This window comes from Denticeps clupeoides, chromosome 14, assembly GCF_900700375.1.
Source record: "Denticeps clupeoides chromosome 14, fDenClu1.1, whole genome shotgun sequence".
Classification (NCBI taxonomy): Eukaryota; Metazoa; Chordata; class Actinopteri; order Clupeiformes; family Denticipitidae; genus Denticeps; species Denticeps clupeoides.
In genome coordinates, this window is record NC_041720.1 from 17401379 (window position 1) to 17421890 (window position 20512).

Consider the following 20512-nt stretch of genomic DNA (forward strand, 5'->3'; position numbering starts at 1 on the left):
GGGGTAGAAGGCCCATAAATGCTTGAAAGGTCATTCATGTATGAAGGTGCTTGTCCATGTAGTGCCTCGTGAGTGAGTTAAAATAAATAAATAACTAAAAAATTTATCTTTTTTTTTTGTAGTTTGTTGCAATGTTTCCCCTTAGAAACTGCTGATGCCACGAAGTAATGGGGATGTGTTTGAATTAGAAGTAAAGAACAATTAGCTCGTAACGATCCTACAAGCTTCTCTGTGCCAGGGCTGAAACACACTCTCACACGTTTCTCTTTAGAACCATCTCTCTGATCACGTCTCTCTAAATGCTTGTTTTTTTGCTTTTCTCTCCTGCCTCTTTGCTGCCGTCACAGCCAAGCACTTAAAACAGAATAAGAGTTTGGGACGTTAATGCTGACAGATGGCAGGATTTCATAATGACTGTAAAAGAGGAAATAGCTTGAAAAAAACACTCAGCTACTGCATATGCATTTTAATGTTATATTTGGTTGAAATGAAGTGCACAGTTCACGCCTCATCCTGCAATTACCACTCTTCATTAACTAGCCCGACTTCGAAAGTCTTTCAATGATCTTCCCGAGGAGGAATTTTAATAATCTTGGCGGTATTAGTGGGTTAGACACTCGCCTATGAACCAGATGAGCACAAAGACCCAGGTTCAAACCCCAGAGGCCACCACTGTGTCCCTGAGCAGGACACGTAACCCTGAGTGTCTCCAGGGGGACTGTCCCTGTAACTACTGATATACCTTCAGCCACCCACTGAGATACTTGTCGCAGGTGGTTGTACGGCTTCCGTGGAGATGCAGAGGTGAGCGCGCTGTGATTGGCCCGTGGCTCGGCTGACTCACTCCACAACAGGAGTCGTGAGTATTTACGGGTAGGAGCATGGCGTGTTTTGGCTTGTTTCTGGTTTTTTTTATTTTTTATGTGGGCCTGTGTTTGCCGTTTATACACGTGAGCCGTGACCTTAATGCGGAATCATTTTTGGTGTTTTTCTAGTCTAGTAGTAATTAAGAATTATAATTGAGCTGTAAAACGGTCTTGGACTGAATACAAAAAAAATGTCCAGGAGTGCAACACTATTTTGAGCAGAAATGCACTCAGTGCTTTGGAAACGTCACTATACATACTGGAATATTAGCACCATCTTTAGTGATGTTTGCACGTATATTCTTGTTTACACCATCCAGAATGTGAAAGTATTTTACAACAATTTTGTGTGTGTGTGTGTGTGTGTGTGTACACATACATAGACACACACACTCCGAATGTCCTCCTTCAGGGCTTTCAAACATGCAAAGGATTGCAGTTGTTCGGTGATTGGATGTAAAAATGAGCACAAATGTATTTTTTTAGTAACTTCACACAAGAACCAGTGGGTCAGTTAAATATTTTTTCCGGGAACAATGCACACACTACTTCCTGTTTGCGGCAAACATTGTGTTAGGTGTTGATGACGTCATTTCTGCGAATGCCCGCCCATTTCCATTATATTCATTTATTACACTATTTTGTACAATTTACAGTTGAGGACTAAAACTCAAGCTTTTTGACCATGCAACGTGCACGAATTTTCAGTCATATCTGCCTTTGTGATTTGTGTTTATTTGAAAAGTAAATGGTATACACTAAATGGTTGTTTTATATAATGAAATAACATTATATGTGTATCCTAGCGGTATTAAACTAGATAACATTGTGTGACCCTATTATATATACAGTACAGGCCAAAAGTTTGGACCTTCTCATTCAATGTGTTTTCTTTATTTTCATGACCATTTACGTCACTGAAGGCATCAAAACTATGAATGAACACATGTGGAGTTATGTACTTAACAAAAAAAGGTGAAATAATGAAAACATGTTTTATATTCTAGTTTCTTTGCTCTGATTACTGCTCTGCACTCTTGGCATTCTCTCGATGAGCTTCAAGAGGTCGTCACCTGAAATGCTTCTCCAACAGTCTTGAAGGAGTTCCCAGATGTGTTTAGCACTTGTTGGGGTCCAGGTCACCCCCAACCATCTGGATTGAGTTCAGGTCCGGTGAAGCACTGGCTGAGATTAAAGGAAATATGCCCAGCTGCCTTTCAAAATGTGACCTCCAGACCAAAACAGACAGCGTTCTCCCCGCTAATATTCAAATAATGAATAAAGTAAGACAGGCTGACGTCTCCAGCGTGAAAAATGCTGGCCTAGGTTGACATGAGACGAGCCTCATCCATCCAGGCGTGATGTAACACTATAAACGTAATCTCACCCTCTCATCAGATATAATCGTGTTGCTGCGGTGGATTTAGATCAATTAGCGCTGCGTCTTCCCACCGCCCCTCCCATCACGCTTCTGAAATCTTTGCATAGATTTATTTTGCGTCACACTAAATCGGTTTGCATTGTATAATGATGACTACTTAATCACTTTATTTGAGTGGTTTGAGGACACTGTGTGGCATCTTCTGGTCCTTCTTGTCATTATTTTTTCTAGTCATCTGTTTGCTTTTGATCAGAAACTGTCCTCTAATCAGTGGGCCAAATTTATTTGTATAATTGTACTAATTCTACCGTCCTAATATGATACGTATATGCAAAGACACTACATTAGGATGGTATTCATAATAAATTGGTGAATAGGTGCCAGTGACGAGTTGATTTTGTATGTCATTGCAAATGTTTTAAAAAGGAGAGTGGCACTGAGCAAGGCACCGTCCCCACACACTGCTCCCTGGGCGCCTGTCATGGCTGCCCACTGCTCACCAAGGGTGACGGTTAAAAGCAGAGGACTCATTTCCTTGTGTCACCGTGTGCTGTGCTTCACAATGACTATCCCTTCACTTTCACTTTCATAACTAGCCAAACTAGTCTTATCTTAGCGCTTTAACCACCTTAAAGATGAATTACCATGTAATCCCATATTAAATGAAGATTTCTGGGGGCTAAATGCACTCCCTTTACCCTGAATAAAATGTCACCAAGTAGTACAATGCCTGGACACTTGGTTCAAAGCAGCATAACCTTTCCAAGCAGAGAGGGCGTCAGCGCTGACCTACAGCTGCCTTTGAACTTGACGGGTATTCTGGCAGAAGCAAATGGCACGAGTGGGTAGTGCAGAAGGTCAAATGATGTGCGGTCTGTTGGGTTCTGATCCATCTGATCAATTCTGGTCGAACGTGATCAAGGGGCTCAAGTTCTCTTCGAGTTACAAGCCTGGTTTAGAGTCAGCCCGGATTCTTCATGTTGTTTGTTCCGATCTGGCACTCTGGTTGGCTGCTAGGAACTCTGAATTCATCTCTTCTAATCGATCAGAGATGGAATTACTTAATGACTAAAGTTTCCTTGGTTTTTATTGTTATACAGCCATGAATGAAGGTTAAAGTTTGTTGTAATCGCAGTAACACTCCTAAGGTCACACTGCACCATGAATATGTTGGCAGTGTTGTGGTCATCAGTATCTCATTGTCCTCGATCTCCCTTGTATTATTGTATTACTGGGCAGTGGTGGCCCAGCGGTTAAGGAAGAGGCCCCGTAATCGGAAGGTTGCCGGTTCGAATCCTAAATCGCCAAGGTGCCACTGAGGTGCTACTGAGCGGGGCACCGTCCCAACACACTGCTCCCCGGGCGCCTGTCATGGCCGCCCACTGCTCACAAAGGGTGATGGTTAAAAGCAGAGGAGACATTTTGTTGTGCCACCGTGTGCTGTGCTGCAGTGTTTCACAATGACAATCACTTCACTTAAAAAATTAATGAACAAAAAAAACGGGATTTATTACACGAACACAGGACAAGGGGAAACATCACCCAGGAACAACCTGACGGGGCAGCTCCAAACCGGCAAACACAGGACAAAACTGTGAGGAATCATGGCAACACGGGATGAACGCGGAACTCCGGTCTGAACCCCGGACCTGGAGTATCCCCTTTCGGACCGGACCCTGACACCTGTATTAATTGACTTTTTTTTTTTTTTTTTTGTCCATCATAGCATAGCATCGACCCCCTTCCCTCTACCCAACTTCTCACAAAACCCCACAACGATTACACCGAACCCGCTGCAGCCCTTTTAATGCTGTTGTGCATGTGTGCGGTAGGCAGCAAGGTAAATAAGCGCTTTTACAACGTCTGTGAGAAGTGCTTTGTTTGCGCAGAACCCTCCTTTGAAGCGCATATTGGTGTCTTTTTTTTTATTTTTTGCCATCGTTGTCCCCAGCCATTAACAGAGTGGCATTGTTTAAAACGCTCCCCGGCTCTACCGGCTCGGCTTTCCGCAGGTTGCCCCGGCCCTCTGGGAAAAGAGGGAAGGGAAGCCGGAGCTTTGCACAGCCCCTCCTGCACCGCTCCTTTCCTGGTCAAGAGGGCGTGCCCGAGGGTTTCTGCGGCGCACGTGCAGCGTCTGCCGGACGGAGCCTCAGTTGGTGTTGAGCTCCGGGTGAAGCAGGACCACCTCCGCGGAACCTGAGGGGGAAGAACGGCACCTCATGAGGACCCTCGCTGGGACCTGTGGCCTTGGCAGCAATGGGGACCGTGGGGCGGGTTAAGGGTCGGAACTGGGGGATGCGACCGGAATTAGACGTTTTTACCCTGAGGGCCGTTTGGGAGGATCGGAAACTCCTGAACGGCTTGAACCGCAGGGTCTCACGTTTGTTTGGTGAGTTTACTTTTCCACTCTTTAACATGCCTACTGGTACCTACTGTAGATGTTCTTCAGAACCGGTTCCTCCTTCCTCCATCTTCCAGAGCTACTGCATCTTGTTTTATACCCATTTTCTAAACGTGGTAATAAGGTTGTAAAATTACTCCTCCAAACCTTTGGCCCATGACCTCATCCTCAGGCCGGCGTACAACTTCCTCTGAAGACCCGTCCTTAGCAGCATCTAGCCACATGGCTCTTCAGGATGACCCAGGATGGAGTTTATTAAACCTGGGGCCATCCATGGGGGTGTGTGTGTCAGCTGTAACCTTCAAGCCGGTGGATTTGTGGTCGCCGGGCTCCACTGGAACCTGTACCAGATGTGCTGCAGAAACCACTCCGGTTTCCACCGCGTCGCGGCCAAATGTTCGCGTTTATGGGTAACATAATGATTGTTTATGGCGCGCAGCCCGACTCTTCTTTTAAGACGTCTGAGGCGCCGGTGCTTTGGAAGAACCACACTGGGGCTGTGGAACCCGGGGTCACGGAGGAAAAGACGTCTGGTGGTAGTACGGCTTCCCCGTAGGTGCTAAACGTACACACGGCCTGCTCGAGGGACGGCCTGGCCATCTTCAGACGTGTGTGTGTGTGTGTGTGTGTTTACGCTCGCGGTATATTACACATTCCTCCGGAGTAAAGTGGCGCGGCGTGGCGGGTCGCTAGCGGCTGGCGGGCCTCCCGAGGTGAAAGTCCGTACAGCGCCTCGAACAGGAAGTGCGCGCGGGAGACGCCGGCTTTGTTTAAAAAAAAAACTGTTTTCTTTTGAATGTCGCCCAGGGAGACGTCCTGGGAGGGGGCGGGGCCGGCTTTGCCCGCTTCTCGTGGGATTGTCCCGCGACGGAGCAGACTGCTTCCTTTACAGTTTATTTGACCTGGACATGAAGTCCATGTTGAATTGAAGTGAATAACTGCACATTTTGTCTTTTCTTCACTGTTAGATGGACTCACCAGTTCAGCGCTTTACAAGGCGGTCGGGCTGAAACCTTCCCCGGCCTTTTTAGTTGGTATGTGTCACCATTTTGCCATAGCTCTCCCCTTTCTATCTCTCTGTCTTGGTCAAATCATCTTTTGTCTAAGAGTTTTGTGGACGGGTGATCGGTGTGACCACGCCGTCGCCGTGTTTGCTAATGAATGGGGAACTACGTTAATCAGCAACTCCGCTGTGGATTTGTGGGAACCTAAACGTTCATGTGATATGGTGATTGTTAATAAAAACAAATGGCACGTAACTTTTGGGACTAATTGTGGATCTTCTTTGTTGATTTATTCATTTTGGGGTTAATTAAATGCATAGACTGTGTAGGCTGGAGCACCCACAAGTCTGAACGCTCGGCGAGGCTGGAATGAGGACGCGGGAATTCGTCCTTCCCCCAGGGCCCAAAGCAACATCATGAATTCTTGCTGGATCCACTTTAACCCTTTCTGGCAGTCCACTTTAACCCATAAAAAAATGAATCTGGTTCTGAAACAGAACCAACACACCAGATTATCTGGTCAATGTGTGCCTGCAGCTGCTTCATGACGTGCCTCAACACCGATGAAGCAAACTGCCGTATAATGACTTTAATTATGCTGTTTCTTAAGCAGCTACTTAAGTAATTACCTCTGAACCTTGCAACAGCAACTTCATCTAATGTTCTGTTGATAGTGCTGGAGTGACGGATTCATTAGGTGAATTCATTAATGTAACGTGCGCGTGGTTGATGGTTAATGATCTGGCCTGTCTGACTGTCATTTAGGTTTGTGTCTGTTGACCGTGACGCCATGGAAGGTTTACTGACGTGCTTTTTGCCTTGATTTCACCTTTGCACCTTTCTCTGTCTGTCTCTGCCTGTTGCTCTCCCTCTGTCCAGTCTCACCTCACCACGCTTCTGAGACCATCTCTCTCTCAGGGTGGGAAAGACGCCTCGCTCTACTATAAGCTCAATTTGTCACGCAAATGCTATTCTCTCTCCCTCAAATTTAAAATCCTATTTTTACACGTCTGAATTGTGTTGTGCAAATTCCCCTCCTTGGTTTATGGCTGTTATTACGTGTTCCAGTATAACGGTTAAGTTCCAAGGAGGCTAACGTTCTTTTCCTTTTGATTATCTTATTTGGTTGGCTTGAAACGAGTGTGTCATTGCCGGTAACGGAGAGGTTGTGGAGGGTGAAGTTGAAGCCATTAAAGGTTCCAGCTATACCTCATATTAAATATATGACTGCCACAGGAGGTTCATGGGTTACCTGGAATAATGACCCTGTGGCTGGATAAGGCTCGTTTTTTTTCTGCTTCATCCACCAGACATGGAGCATTGACTTTACTGGATCTCCATGAAACCCACAGGGATCCAGGTGAAAACGCACCTGTCGAAATCTTTGGGTTCAAAGGTAGACCGTGTCAGGTTTGGTGAACATCACGTTCTTTACTCAGAAGGACCATGGGGCGCCTGCGGCATTAGTGTCGCTGTAAAAGCTATAATGAGGTCCATGCCTGTCGAGTTTCAGATGAAGCTGAGGGAACCAGCATGCCATAACCCGGACGTTCAAAGCGTCAGGCTTAATGAAAATACTATACAGTGCACCACATTTGAACTCTTAGTACTGGATATTATATGTTAAATTTATTGCCGTCCCGTGCATCTCGCCATCTTGGTTATTTTAGCTGCATATATTGAAGTGTTGCACACCCATTATACATTGTAGAGTTTACAGAATTTTACTGTGGAAGTTGGTTTTAACAAGTGAGACTAGTTTTCTGTGTCCCGTGCATCACGTGGCAAGTTTTTAAACTGCTTGTATGGCTTTTGTCGTTACTTTACATTTAAGTACCCAGTAGTAGGACACGCCAAATAATGTCACACTTGTTCATAGTTCTGACAACTAGTTATGGGGATAAAGTAACTTGTCTTATCAAAATGTCCCTTCACTTCCACACAAGAGACTTCGAGTGCTTCAACTATTTGGTGTGTTTTGTGTGTGTTTCTCTTTGTCCATCAAAGTCTTGGTCTTTTGGTTTCGATTTTTATATTTTTTATTTTTTTTGCAGTGTGTGGAAAGTCTTGACTGTGGATGTTTCACACTGCGGTTAATTGTCAGACTGGTTAATCCCTGCAACTCTTGTCCCAAATTACTCATTAATTAATTAAACTTTTAATAACTGCCTGATGGCTTTTTCTTTGCTTCTGGGAAGTTGACCAAAGAAGTGACCCAGTTATGATCGGGAGGTTTTACAGAACAAATGTGTCCCTCTCCCCTCTTTCCAGAATCCCCTCGGTTGTCCACCGGCTCCATCAGCAGCAATGAACGGGCGTCCACAGCAACGCTCTCTGACTGTTCGGACCACCCGAACGGACAGCGGCCAGTAAGCCTGGTCTCCACCCTCTCCTCGGGCTCCGGCTCTTCCCGTGACGAGGGCCCCGCCTCCATAAATCCCGCTTCGGGGCCGTCCGGTGGGGACGACATTGACCTGGAGCTTTGCCCATCGGGGGGCGGCGGCGAGTCCCAGGAGGGTCGCTCCCAGAGGTTCGCGCAGCAGAACAACAACAACGCGGCCGGCAGCCAGCCACTGGCCTCCCTCTCGCCCTTCGCCGTTAAAGCCATGGCCCCCAACCCCAGCCTCACCTACGTGGACCGGGTGGTCATGGAGATCATTGAGTCCGAGCGCATGTACGTGAGGGACCTGCGGAGTATCGTGGAGGTGAGTGTCTACAGCGGGCATTTAGCAGTCTTTCCGCCCGTGGCTCCAGTTTGTCGAAATTACCATGACGTTCATGTCCATGATGAGCAGATCACTTGCCGTATTTGACCATTTCACTTGAAAAAGCTACCTGCAGGTGGGGTCTCAATAAACAATTGTTTAGGAAAAGTGTTCAAGACATCTTCCTCAAGGCAATAAATGCAATTTTACAAATATTTAGCTTTGCGGCAAATTTGCTGGATCTGTAACTGATCCAGCGTGGTACGGTGAGTTGGATTTGCCCGAAGACGCCAGATGCTGTTCTTTAAAGGGAAACAAGCCTTAGTCGGTTCACCAGAGGACAAAAGTTGTAATCTCGCTCGACCTCCTGTGTAATTAGGGGATTAATTTACTGACCCCCCACCTCCACCCCGGCCAGACCAGCATGTCCCCGAGTGCTCTCATCTGCGCCTGCAATAATCCTGCGCCAGACACAGACGATGGGGCGTTCACCAGAACAAGATGCCATAGTCAATGGCCCCTTAATACGTGAAATGCAAAAGTAATCTGCATAAACGGCGGCACTGCTGGTGATTTTATGACGGTTGGGCTGACCTGTATCTGCCACTTTTGGGATTTAAGTGGACTTTAAAAAAAAAAAAGATAAATTGTGTTTGCTTGGTTGGCGTTAGAATGCACAGCAGCACCTCTTTTCAAGGGAAGTAAAATCCTCCTCCTTTGCGTGCTCCTGTTTTATCTGACTGAAGGATGCTGTGGATTCTGATTTTAGGGGGTTGTACCTCAAGATCTTTGCTCGTGGAATTCCAACTCTTATAGACTGGCGCTATTAAAATGGTAGGATAGCTCAACCTTTAGATAGTGGATTAGAGATATGATGCACTATTTGACGATGGAAAATATTTGGTACAGTATAAAAGGATGCTCTTTGAAATTTTGTTCTAAAAAAACTAAAATAACAAAATATTACATTAGATCATATTCATCTCTTACTCTTATTGTGCCTGTTTGAAATGATTGATTGATTTGTCTGAGAAATCTGTCAGAAAGTAAATGATGGTGATTCTTAACACTTTTTTTGCTGAGTTTCTATGTTAATTCAGGGAACCTGTGACCCTTTCCGGTAATTTCTGACCATTCCGAGCATTAGTCCCTGAGGAACTCGGTAGGCCCTCGTCCCGCAGCAGGCGGTATCTAAATCTCATTATCCCCTTTTTGTCTGTGGTGCAGGATGTACTGCACATGTGTAGCAAGAACTGCTTTCTCCTCATAAAAGTAGCTTTGCACGTATGAATCGGAATGCGTTGCGACGTGTAGCTGCATTAACAGGTCCGCTTCAGAGCCCAGGGATATATGTAGCTTTGTAACACAAGCCTAGACATCCTGTACATTCGGATTATCCCGTTATGCAACGGTTCACGGTTCTTAACTAGCCGAGTAAACAAACACCCACAGGGGCGGACACGTCCACTGCCACACGCACAGTAGGCTTTGTTCACGTTTAGAGCCCAGACGTTGCAGTCGCAACCCCACACACTCTGCTGGTCGGGTTATTTTAAAGAAATCATGTTAACCAGCCATAGATCCTGAATCGCAGTCTGGTTGGGTGCAGTGAGACACACTCAGTCATGTTAGACCGTAATTAGAATGTAACGTCTGACCAGAGCAGTGGGAGGAGTCATCATAATGGTAGTAGTAGTAGCCTAGTGGGTAACACACTCGCCTATGAACCAGAAGACCCAGGTTCAAATCCCACTTACTACCAACGTGTCCCTGAGCAAGACACTTAACCCTGAGTGTCTCCAGGGGGGGACTGTCCCTGTAACTACTGATTGTAAGTCGCTCTGGATAAGGGCGTCTGGTAAATGCCGTATATGTAAAGAATTATTAGTTTTAAAAAAATTGTTTTTAATCTATTGTGTGTTCAAAACCAGATGTTGGTGAAATGTTTACACTTTACGTTGTAAGCAATGACTGGTGCCACACACAAATTATAATGCAGAGATACATTTTTAATATCAAGGCTAATATTACATTTCAAATGGAAAAGCATGTGATTGTGACGTTAGTAAGCTTACTGGTGATAAGAACATTTATTTATATTTTACATCATATCTTTCAAAAACTAGAGTGATTGAGCAGGTCAGTAATGCACATTATGTTGTTGTGTCATACAGTCTTTGGTATCAGCGGTGTGTATTACGGGATTTTATCTCTTCGATCGAAACCAGGAACCTGGCACACTCATGGGAACGAATCGAAAGCCAGAAAAATGTCACTGACCACAGTCACCTCAGGTGACACGAAACAAAATAGTCATTATTCTTTTTTTTTTTGTGTGCGCTGGTTTGAGCCACAACATTTTCTGACTCAGTTTGGAATCAGTTTGTTCCTGGATAGGACTGTGTTGCAAATGTGCGTCTGTGTAACTGTTCAATAATCATGTAGGAAAATCTATAGAAATTCATGTTGCCAGTCAACTAAAAACTTTATGTACACTTTCTCTAATCTTTGTATTTTCTGTAATACAATAAATTGTCTATTGTCTTATACTGTTGTGCTTGCAAGACATCGACCGGAATCAAACTCCAAACTCACATACTTGGCCAATAAACGCAGTTCTGATTTAGATAAAAAAAATTCAATTTAGTCAATTTGATCCATTCAGAAAGCTGTTCAAGGCTGGACTTATATGCATAGTAAATGTACTGTAGTACAGATAAATGTCACAGTGGTGTACAAAGTGAGTGAGTTCTGTGTCGTTCTCTGAGCAGATGGTAATAAAAGTTGTGTTCCTGTACATTAGGCAGGCAGTTAGGTTATATGGTGTCAGGTGTGGAGAATCTGATCCAGATTCAGTAGTGGAATAATGATGCGGTGCAGAAAGACTCTGGAATGTATTTTCGCAGCACTAAGCCGTCTTCTAGACTTTCTGAAATTGGTGGCCAATCATAGCAAACATATCAAAAGGGAAGGTGATTTATATCATTTTTGCGCGTCAGGGAGGAAACATCGTAATTTACAATAAATGCATTGAAGTGCTACACATTAAGCGTGGGGCTTGTTCACTAGTGCAAGATCAGGAGTTACCTCAACAGTTGGGGGGACTTTTTTTTGTAAATTTGCCCACTAATAAAGAAATCATAATTTCAGTGGTAGGTTTATATGAACAGTGAGAAATAGAACAATAACCAAAAATTCAAATAGTTATAAACTAATTTGTATTAATAAAATAATGATTTAATCTTGCGCATAAATAGATTGTAATGAGGATGTGGGAGCTGCAAATAATCAGGCTCTTCCCCTTTAAACATTATTAAAGATCACGTTTTTGATGAGTGAACAGGAATTACACACATACGAAAAGGCTAGTGTGCGTGTGCGTGTTTTTAAAAAATTTTTTTGTAAATACTGAGAATGCTTTAAGATTAGACTTAAGACCCATGCTCATAAAGTAATGGACAGTAAATAATGGAGTCATGAAGTTTTGGAATGCAAAACCATAAGAAAGCATAATGACAAAGCTCTGGGGTTTTTATTTATTTATTTATGTATTATTTTTTTTGTTTTGTTTAAATCTAGATTTATTTATACTACTACAGATGAATTATTACTGTCTGCTGTGAGGTAGGCATGCCGGGAGCGAGAGCGAATCATGTTACATAAGGATTCTGGAATGCCGTGGACTCTATCAATGCTCCATGGTTTCCTTTAGAAGAACCCCAGACTGCCTCTCAAGAATCCAGGTTTGGCCAGGCAAGGCCTTGTATTGTGGTGAGAAGTCCTCCCTGTTTTCTTTACTCTATCCCATTTTTCCCCTGTGTAGATTTTGGGAGACGTCCAGGGCCAATTTTTATTTTCACTGGGGCCTTTTTAACGTAGCCGTCAAGTGATCTAGAATTCCTCACTGTATGTGGGGAATTTAAAGGTTTAAAGTGTAATACCAGACTGGGCTGTTGAGGTCACAGAACAAGGCTTGGGCCGAAATGGACTCACAGACCCACCATACGCCCATCAGCCATGGACCTTCAGATGTTATTGGGCATGATGGGCAGAGGGAACTTTGGATGTCCTGATATCAGTTTCAAATACATCACACAGGAAAATGGAAAACTATCCATAGAAACATATACCAAAAAACACACATTTGAAATCTCGGAACCTCATTGCCGGCATGTTAAAGGTAACAAAATGTTCTCTGCAACAAAGCCATGAATATTTATCGTTTTGCAATCTGACAATAAATGAATACAGTTAAAAGTAGAAATACATCTAAAGAGAAAATGCCTTGATAAAGATGTAGATTTTGCACCTTGCATGTACATTTATTTGGATGCCGGGACGCTCAAATGCGTGCGGTTTACGTCAGGAGGAGTGTTGTTCCTGACTTGCCTAGAGTGGAAATCAGGCCCAATCAGATGAAAATATTTAAACACACACAGTACCATGTGACGTAATCTCAATCAGCACTGAAGGTAGGAAATTATTAGACAAAAGTTGCTCGACTGAAATCTTCATTTAGTCCAGATGATCTCCCTGTCTGTTCCACACTTATCATAGATTTAAATATGCATAACTAGTTAAATTCTCATCAGTTTACCTGTTATAAACCTATTATATTTACAATATTTGTATATATCAAGGATACTAGATATACTGTAGATGTGTGCTGTTTTATATTGGAAAATATGTGATTTCTTTTCTGTGTTGAGATGTTTTCACCATAGGAAAGCCACTGTTCAGCATTTTTTCCCCCTGGGGCTGTATTATTGCGAAACTCGTCAGCTGGGCTGTTTTTTATGCGGCCAGACGTGTCTGAGGTTTCATGATGGTGCCACTGTGGTCTGTGTACAGTATCATGTTTGCCTTACATTTACTTCCCGTCCATTCTGTACAAACCAGCCATTGAGGCAGGAGGAGGATGGATCATCACACATGATGAATCAGACAATTACAGAATTAGATTTATCGAATTAGATTTGTGCCTTCTTTATATGCATTTTTCCATCCCTTTTGTAATTCATGGCTTGATGACGCACTGGTCGCACTACAATAAAATTGTACCATCATTGCAAGCAGTCTGCAAGTTAGCTATGCCTTTGTCTTAAAAATATATATATATATAAGTTTCCCAAGATGGACCACGCCCTTCTGGAACCTTCCATACGCCCCCTTCATAGCACAGTCCGCTTCAACTGGCCCTTGTCCCCACGTGGATCGTCCAGGATGGCGCCTAGTTATGTAGCAAAATTAATAAACTAGCAAAATTATTGCCGCCTGGTCCCAAATCCAATTCTGCCTCCGCACTGGATCAGTAAAGTTGCTAGAAGGGGCATCTATTTCAGGTTGTCGTCATAATGATTGCATGTCTGTGTCTGAACGATTAGTGGCATATTTCTTTAAAGGGTGCTAATATTGGTAATATTAATGAGTTGCTCGGAATATGGAGTGGAATGCTGATGGATTCTGGACATTTCATTATTGACACGACTTTGAATGTCGAGAAGATGTTCTCACCAGGTTACTGAGGAGCAAAGACGACCGAACGTATGGAATGGTAGTTGAGTCCCATATCTTCACACTTTCTCTCTCATTTCACTGTCCCTGGCCATCACCGACGACTTTGTCTATTTTGATGATCATTGTGTCGCACCAAAGAGCCTGACAATTCCAATGAAATCATCTTTATTGGACCCACAAGAAGAGATCGTGGCAGCGAAACGCTGTGTAATTCCAGCTATCGGGGATTGAATGTGCCTGATTCACAAATCAACAAGTGCCTGGTTCATTTTTGCACAGGCAGATCCCAGATGGTGCCGTCGCCGTGGTGACACTGCTGCTCTTTCGCCAAGCGCTGTCAGCTGTGCCTGGCACCGATCCTGGTGTATACCCCTCCAAATGAGCTAGAAACTACAACAGAACGCTGGCCATTTAATGTAGCTAAAAGAGGGTGGTGATGCAACAGATTTAGACCGAATTACTGCACTGTCACAGCTGGAGATTTGGCCGGCGGTGCTACATGCGAGACAGTGTAGTCACATGGAGTCTGTTTTTTTTTTTTTTTTTTTATTCTGAATGAATGAATGAAAAAATAATAATACACTTTATTTTTTAATGCACTTTTCATCACAGGATCAAGAAGGACCACAGGTTTAAAAGAAATTGGGGAAGATTAATTAAATATCTGAAAGGGGATCTACAATGATTTGAGGGAACACTTTCTCAAGGTTATATCAGTGTTTTTAGGTCCTTGTCTGTAAAAGAAGGTTTTCAGCTGCCCAATACGCTGGATGACAGCTAGGCGGTGATTTAATTTTCTGAGCCTGATAGATTCTCCAATGTGACGCACATTTATTGTATCCATGCCGTCATCCAACCTGAGGTCTATTAAATAGCTGGTTTAAAACCATTCGGTGGTTGGCAGGGGCCTTAAGAGATTGGGATGCTGATGTGTGTATTATTGTGTTTTGCAGGATTACCTGGCACAGATCATTGACACGGGGGACCTACCAATCCGACCTGAACAAGTGTGTGCGCTCTTTGGCAATATCGAGGACATCTATGAGTTTAATAGGTATGCCCTCCATGAGTCTTGTTGAATATTTAAAAAAATTTATATATATTTTTATTTATTTATTTTTGCAGCTTCATTACACACATCTTGTATGGTTAAAACACTTTTTAAATACGATTTAATAATGATTTGATTATATTTATGGCAGACTTATTCAGATTCAGTAGTGACCGGGACAGTCCCCCGGAGACACTCAGGGTGTCTTGCTCAGGGACTCAATGGTAGTAAGTGGGGTTTGAACCTGGGACTACCACCCCACTACACACACTGTTGTACATGGGCTTCCTCTAGTGGTGCTGGCTGGGAGTGTCTGACATTATTGTTAACATGCTGCTGCTGTGTGTTTAAATGCAGTTTAAATATTATTTATATATTATATATAATATAGAAAATATTTTATAATATAGATCATATTTAAATGCAGTTTATATATTATTCTTATATCCTTAATATCTAAATATCCTCACTCCATCAATATGGATGACAGTCAATAATAATTATAATAGTAATAAATCTGCCCTCTTCGTAGACTAGTTTTAATACCAGTCATAATGATGGTTCTTGGAGAGCGACTTTGTTTGGGAGGGGCTACTCATCCTTAAAATTTGAGAGCCGCTGTGTTAGACGTATAGCTTGGTTGGAATGACAGAGTGACCTGAGCATGTACAGTCCATTCCTCTTTCAGTGATTTGTGAGGTAGCTGTCTACGATACGATGATGATGTCCGTGTAGCCGCACAGAAAATATTACATGCAAAATAGAATTGAAAATGTTTTTCCAAACAGAATTTTATCATAAATTGTTGCGTTTCTTTACTTTGGTCTTTCCCTAGTTCTTCTGTGATAAACACGTTCAGTGGATAGTGGACATCAGCATATTGCATCATCACTTAGTATTGCACCTGCAATGATAATGATTTTGACTTTTTTGACATTTTTATTGTATAAATTCACATCTGAATCATTTAGATTCATGATTCATTGAGTCAACTCTGTAACCAGGATTCCTTTGTCATTGTGTGTCCATCCCGGAGCTGCCCGCTTTGGGGGTCTGGGGGTATTCAGTTTAACCCTGAAGCCCTGGCGAACACCCCACCCCCATGCCTCTGCTTGTCCTTACTCAGATCGGACTGCCTGTCAGTGCCACTGGCCACAGATTCATTATGGCGCTGCAGTGTTATGCTATTGATCTTTTTTTTTATGTGTTTGTTCGCATCTGATTCACTTATTCATTCGATGAGGGACCTTTAGTTATTTTCTTTCGTCTTTTCACCAGACAGTCCAGGCCATGTTTGATTTTGCTTGTTTGACCTCAAGCTGTGTTTATTGTAGGCATAAAAAGGTGTCTTATTTTATTGTAGCCTGTGTTTGTCTGAAGGAGGGTGAACGTTTTTGCCCCATTTCTCTGGCCAGAATGGTAAGTGCGAGCGGGTTTGCAGTGATGTGCTGACGCTGCATGTTTTTTTTTATCTTATTATTATTATAATTTGCGGTGGTTTGGTTTGGTTGGAATGGAGGATGTATTGGAATCTGTAGGAAGATTCTCCCAGTGCTCCGTTTCCCCCAAAACTAACTGTACTCTTTCCCTCACCGATTGTGCCCCCCCTCCTCCCAGTGAGCTGCTGCAGGCGTTGGACATGTGTGACAACGACCCCGTGGCCATCGCCCGGTGCTTTGTGCTCAAGGTGAGCATCTTTAACTCCTTTCACCGGCGTGGCCTCGAGTAATGTCACCGGACACAGCAACCGAGTGAGGATTGTTGACCTTTAATTATGTTTTTTTATGCGTGTTTCATAATTCTCATATCCTGTTGTTTCTTTAGAGTGAGTACTTTGAGATCTACACACAGTACTGCACTAACTACCCAAAGTAAGTGTTAATAATAACCTGCTGTCTAGATGCCTGCTGAGAGCTGTGACCTTTGATGTGCTTGCGCCACCTAGTGGTGTGCACTTCCCTCCACCTGCAATTCAAATTTGACCAGGCTGTCCCGAGTCCTGCGGTGTTTTTACGTTTCATCGGCTGCTGTACCCCCCCTCTGCCCCTCTTCAGCTCGGTGGCAGCTCTGACTGAGTGCATGCGGAATAAAATCCTGGCCAAGTTCTTCCGAGACCGTCAGGCTGCCCTAAAACGCTCGCTGCCGCTGGGCTCGTACCTGCTGAAGCCTGTACAGAGGATCCTGAAGTACCACCTGCTACTGCAGGTACAAGTTCATTCACTTTATTCTTTTTTTTTTATTGGAAAATTCTGCAACATTCCAATCAATTTTAGAGCAAATAGTTGGTTTAAATGACAAATTTAGCAGATTTCATGGCTAAATGTTTTCATTTTCTGTTTTCTCTACATCATTTTGCATTAGTTATATATCTAATATGCATTTCCCAACAAGAGCTATTGGCTTTTAGCATTAATTGTTGGGACGTTGGACCGTCTCATTGTTCTTGAACCATCGCACGGCCTTGTGCTCAAAGCAAACGAGCAAAAAGAAAGCAAATATAGAATCTTGATACTTAATTCTAAAAAGAAAGCAATACTGAAAAGTTATTTGGTTAGAAATGTGAGATAAATGGCAGGTAAACAGGAAGTATAACAAATAACATGGGGAAGCGGCCCCGTAATCAGAAGGTTGCCTGTTCCCAATCCGCCAAGGTGCCACTGAGCGAAGCTCCCCGGGCGCCTGTCATGGCTGCCCGCTGCACACCAAGGGGTGCTGCTTAAAAGCGGAGGACACATTTCGTTGTGTCCCCGCGTGCCGTGCTGTGCATCACAATGACAAACACTTCACTTTCACTTTCAATATAGACTGGGTCACAAAGAAGGCAACAGTAGGGCAGTGGTGGCCTAGTGGTTAAGGAAGCGGCCCCGTAATCAGAAGGTTGCTGGTTCGAATCCCGATCCGCCAAGGTACCACTGAGGTGCCACTGAGCAAAGCACCGTCCCCACACACTGCTCCCCGGGCGCCTGTCATGGCTGCCCACTGCTCACTCAGGGTGATGGGTTAAATGCAGAGGACAAATTTCACTGTGTGCACTGTGTGCTGTGCTGCTGTGTATCACGTGTGACAATCACTTCAACACAAGAAACCCCTTGGGGCAGCAGTCCTTATCAGTTAATGTAAAAATCAGCAGCTCAATAATCAATAACTCAGTCACCGGTTAAGTACATGTGGTGACTTGCATTTGCTTGTATTATCTGTTAATGTAATCTATGCATTTAGCTCACTGTGTTCTTTATATTGAAAGATTTTTAATCGCGGAAGCATGCTGCAAGCTCGTGGCATTCTCGCACACGGCTTCAGTCCTCGTTGTGCTCTTAGTTCACTTCCTCCCCCCTTTTTTTATTTTTTACTCTCTGAACAAGATGAGCAAATGTTGCTGATCAGACGCAGCCCAGTCATGTTGTGCATCATGCAATTTTCATAGCCACAGTGGGATTGGATCAGACCTCACTGTTGCAGGCCCAGACATCTCACACAAGCCACTTACCACTTGGAAAAACCTACGCGGTGGGTGTTCAGGACCTAACACCTTATAATGACCTTCTGAACACATGCTTGGAATGACGTCTCCGATTCAAGCTGTGTTTCATTTCAGGGAATTTTTGTTCCTGTGAGCGTCCTCATGAATATTATAATTATTACTGAAATTGTCCTATTGTCTCTGAACAGGAGATTGCTAAGCACTTTGACCCTGAAGAGGATGGTTATGAGGTGGTGGAGGAAGCTATCTATACCATGACTGGTGTTGGATGGTACATCAATGACATGAAGAGGAAGCATGAGCACGCAGTTCGCTTGCAGGTTAGGGGATTCACACACACACACTCGCACAACCACAAAAACATCCAGAGGAAGTGAAATGTTTATTTTTGAGCAGGCTGTGGTGGGTTGACATCCCTTTTAGCGCTTTTTAGATTAGTTTTTCCATTGTAACTTATGAAGAACTTAATAGACCCAAATTTCAAAGTAATGCACACACATAGTTGTTATGAACATGGGCACTATTTTCAGACTGGCTCTTAGAAGAGCTAAGTGAGGGGCTTATTCGCTGGGGTCAGGCTTGATATAAATAGATATGGACATAGAATTCTGTCTGTGTAATTATTTATTTTGAATTTTACATTGACATCCCCGACATAAGCCAACAAAAAATCAGTAGTCATTATAGTTACACTATTTAAAAATAGTGTGCTCTTTAATGACGTTTTTGTGAAATTTGTGAATTGGGAGGAGCCTGATGATTGACAGAGCTCATGTGCTCTACTTCCTCATTTAAAGCCTGGCCTGTTAATACATCACATGTCATGTTTCTTTTTTATTTGACCAGTGTATTTATGTGTTTAGCGGCGGCTTGGAAATAGTGCTCTATGTGTGTCCATTACAGGTTAGAGTGAGACAGCAGGAAAAGTTATAGAAGTCATTAACATAGTGCGTAATGCCTACAAATAAAGGTGTCACACATAAAATCCAATTTATCAGTTAATCATTTACATTTACAGCATTTATTAGACGCCCTTATCCAGAGCGACTTACAATAGTTACAGGGACAGTCCCCCCCTGGAGCCACTCAGGGTTAAGTGTAATTCAGCAATACTATCAATGAATATGTGTGGAATAAAGAAAGTACTTCATTCAAACCCTCCATTTCTTCTTTTTTTTAGCCTTGATATGATATTAAGACTAATACTTGAATTAGTGGAGAGATTTTCATCTCAATTTTTCACTGTTTGTATGAGGTTCTTTGCCTGAAAAAGTTGTATCTGGCCTGCACAAAAACCATGTGTATGGGAATTGTAACCAAACCTTCAGTCCTGGTACGATGACTCCAAACTACGTTAGCAAGGAAAACGGCAGACAAGTGATGTTATGCTTAATTCAGGCTGATTCCGAAGACGGGAGCTCTAATTCTGACACATTTTTATGAAGTTCCAAATGGAATTTGTATCAGAAACTGTACACTTTGTACCCAAATATTTCTAACAGCTGTGTTTGCGCCCTGCGGCACTGCAAACCAATAAAAAAATAGATAAATAATCAGAAAGAGTGTTTCAGTTCTCCTTCCCTCCGGCAACAAGGAGACAAGTCTTCTCTAATGCATTTCATTCATATGCAGGAGGTGCAGTCTCTTCTCATCAACTGGAAGGGACCTGATCTGACCACCTACGGGGAGCTTGTGCTGGAGGGCACCTTCCGAGTCCACCGTGCCAAGAACGAGCGCACCCTCTTCCTCTTTGACCGGATGCTGCTTATAACCAAGCGACGAGGGGAACACTATGTCTACAAAACATTCATCACTGTAAGATTCGGAGAGCTGAAAACCAATATATAAAATCGGTCATTGAGAATGAGGATGAGCACGAATGCTGCATGTTTGTGTCTCTGTGCTTGCAGTGTTCCACCCTGATGTTAATCGAGAGTGCCAAGGACTCGCTGTGCTTCAGTGTCACTCATTATAAACATCCCAAGCAGCCCCACACAGTGCAAGTGAGTGACAACTTTGGATGGTGTTGTTACAGCTCAGCTTGTCAAAGATGGCATCTCACTTCCCCTGTTTGAATAAAAAGAAGATGTTCTTAATATCCTGATG

General features: G+C 43.4%; 1 protein-coding gene across 13 annotated transcripts in view; it reads left to right on the forward strand.

Moving 5' to 3' along the window:
- Nucleotides 1–20512, forward strand: part of LOC114803339 (pleckstrin homology domain-containing family G member 3) — a 46567-nt gene that overhangs the window by 17128 nt on the left and 8927 nt on the right. For 5 of the 13 annotated variants that reach the window (XM_029002842.1, XM_029002851.1, XM_029002852.1 and 2 more), the window contains exons 1-9: nucleotides 4417–4636; nucleotides 7924–8357; nucleotides 14828–14928; nucleotides 16543–16612; nucleotides 16750–16796; nucleotides 16980–17130; nucleotides 18595–18726; nucleotides 20039–20221; nucleotides 20317–20409. In XM_029002842.1, the coding sequence (XP_028858675.1) occupies nucleotides 4504–4636; nucleotides 7924–8357; nucleotides 14828–14928; nucleotides 16543–16612; nucleotides 16750–16796; nucleotides 16980–17130; nucleotides 18595–18726; nucleotides 20039–20221; nucleotides 20317–20409 (1344 nt within the window). In that variant the 5' untranslated portion in view covers nucleotides 4417–4503. Of the gene's footprint in view, nucleotides 1–4416; nucleotides 4637–5038; nucleotides 5059–5616; nucleotides 5683–7923; nucleotides 8358–14827; nucleotides 14929–16542; nucleotides 16613–16749; nucleotides 16797–16979; nucleotides 17131–18594; nucleotides 18727–20038; nucleotides 20222–20316; nucleotides 20410–20512 lie in introns of those variants that run through there. The other 8 variants (XM_029002843.1, XM_029002844.1, XM_029002845.1 and 5 more) reach the window with 4 other exon arrangements.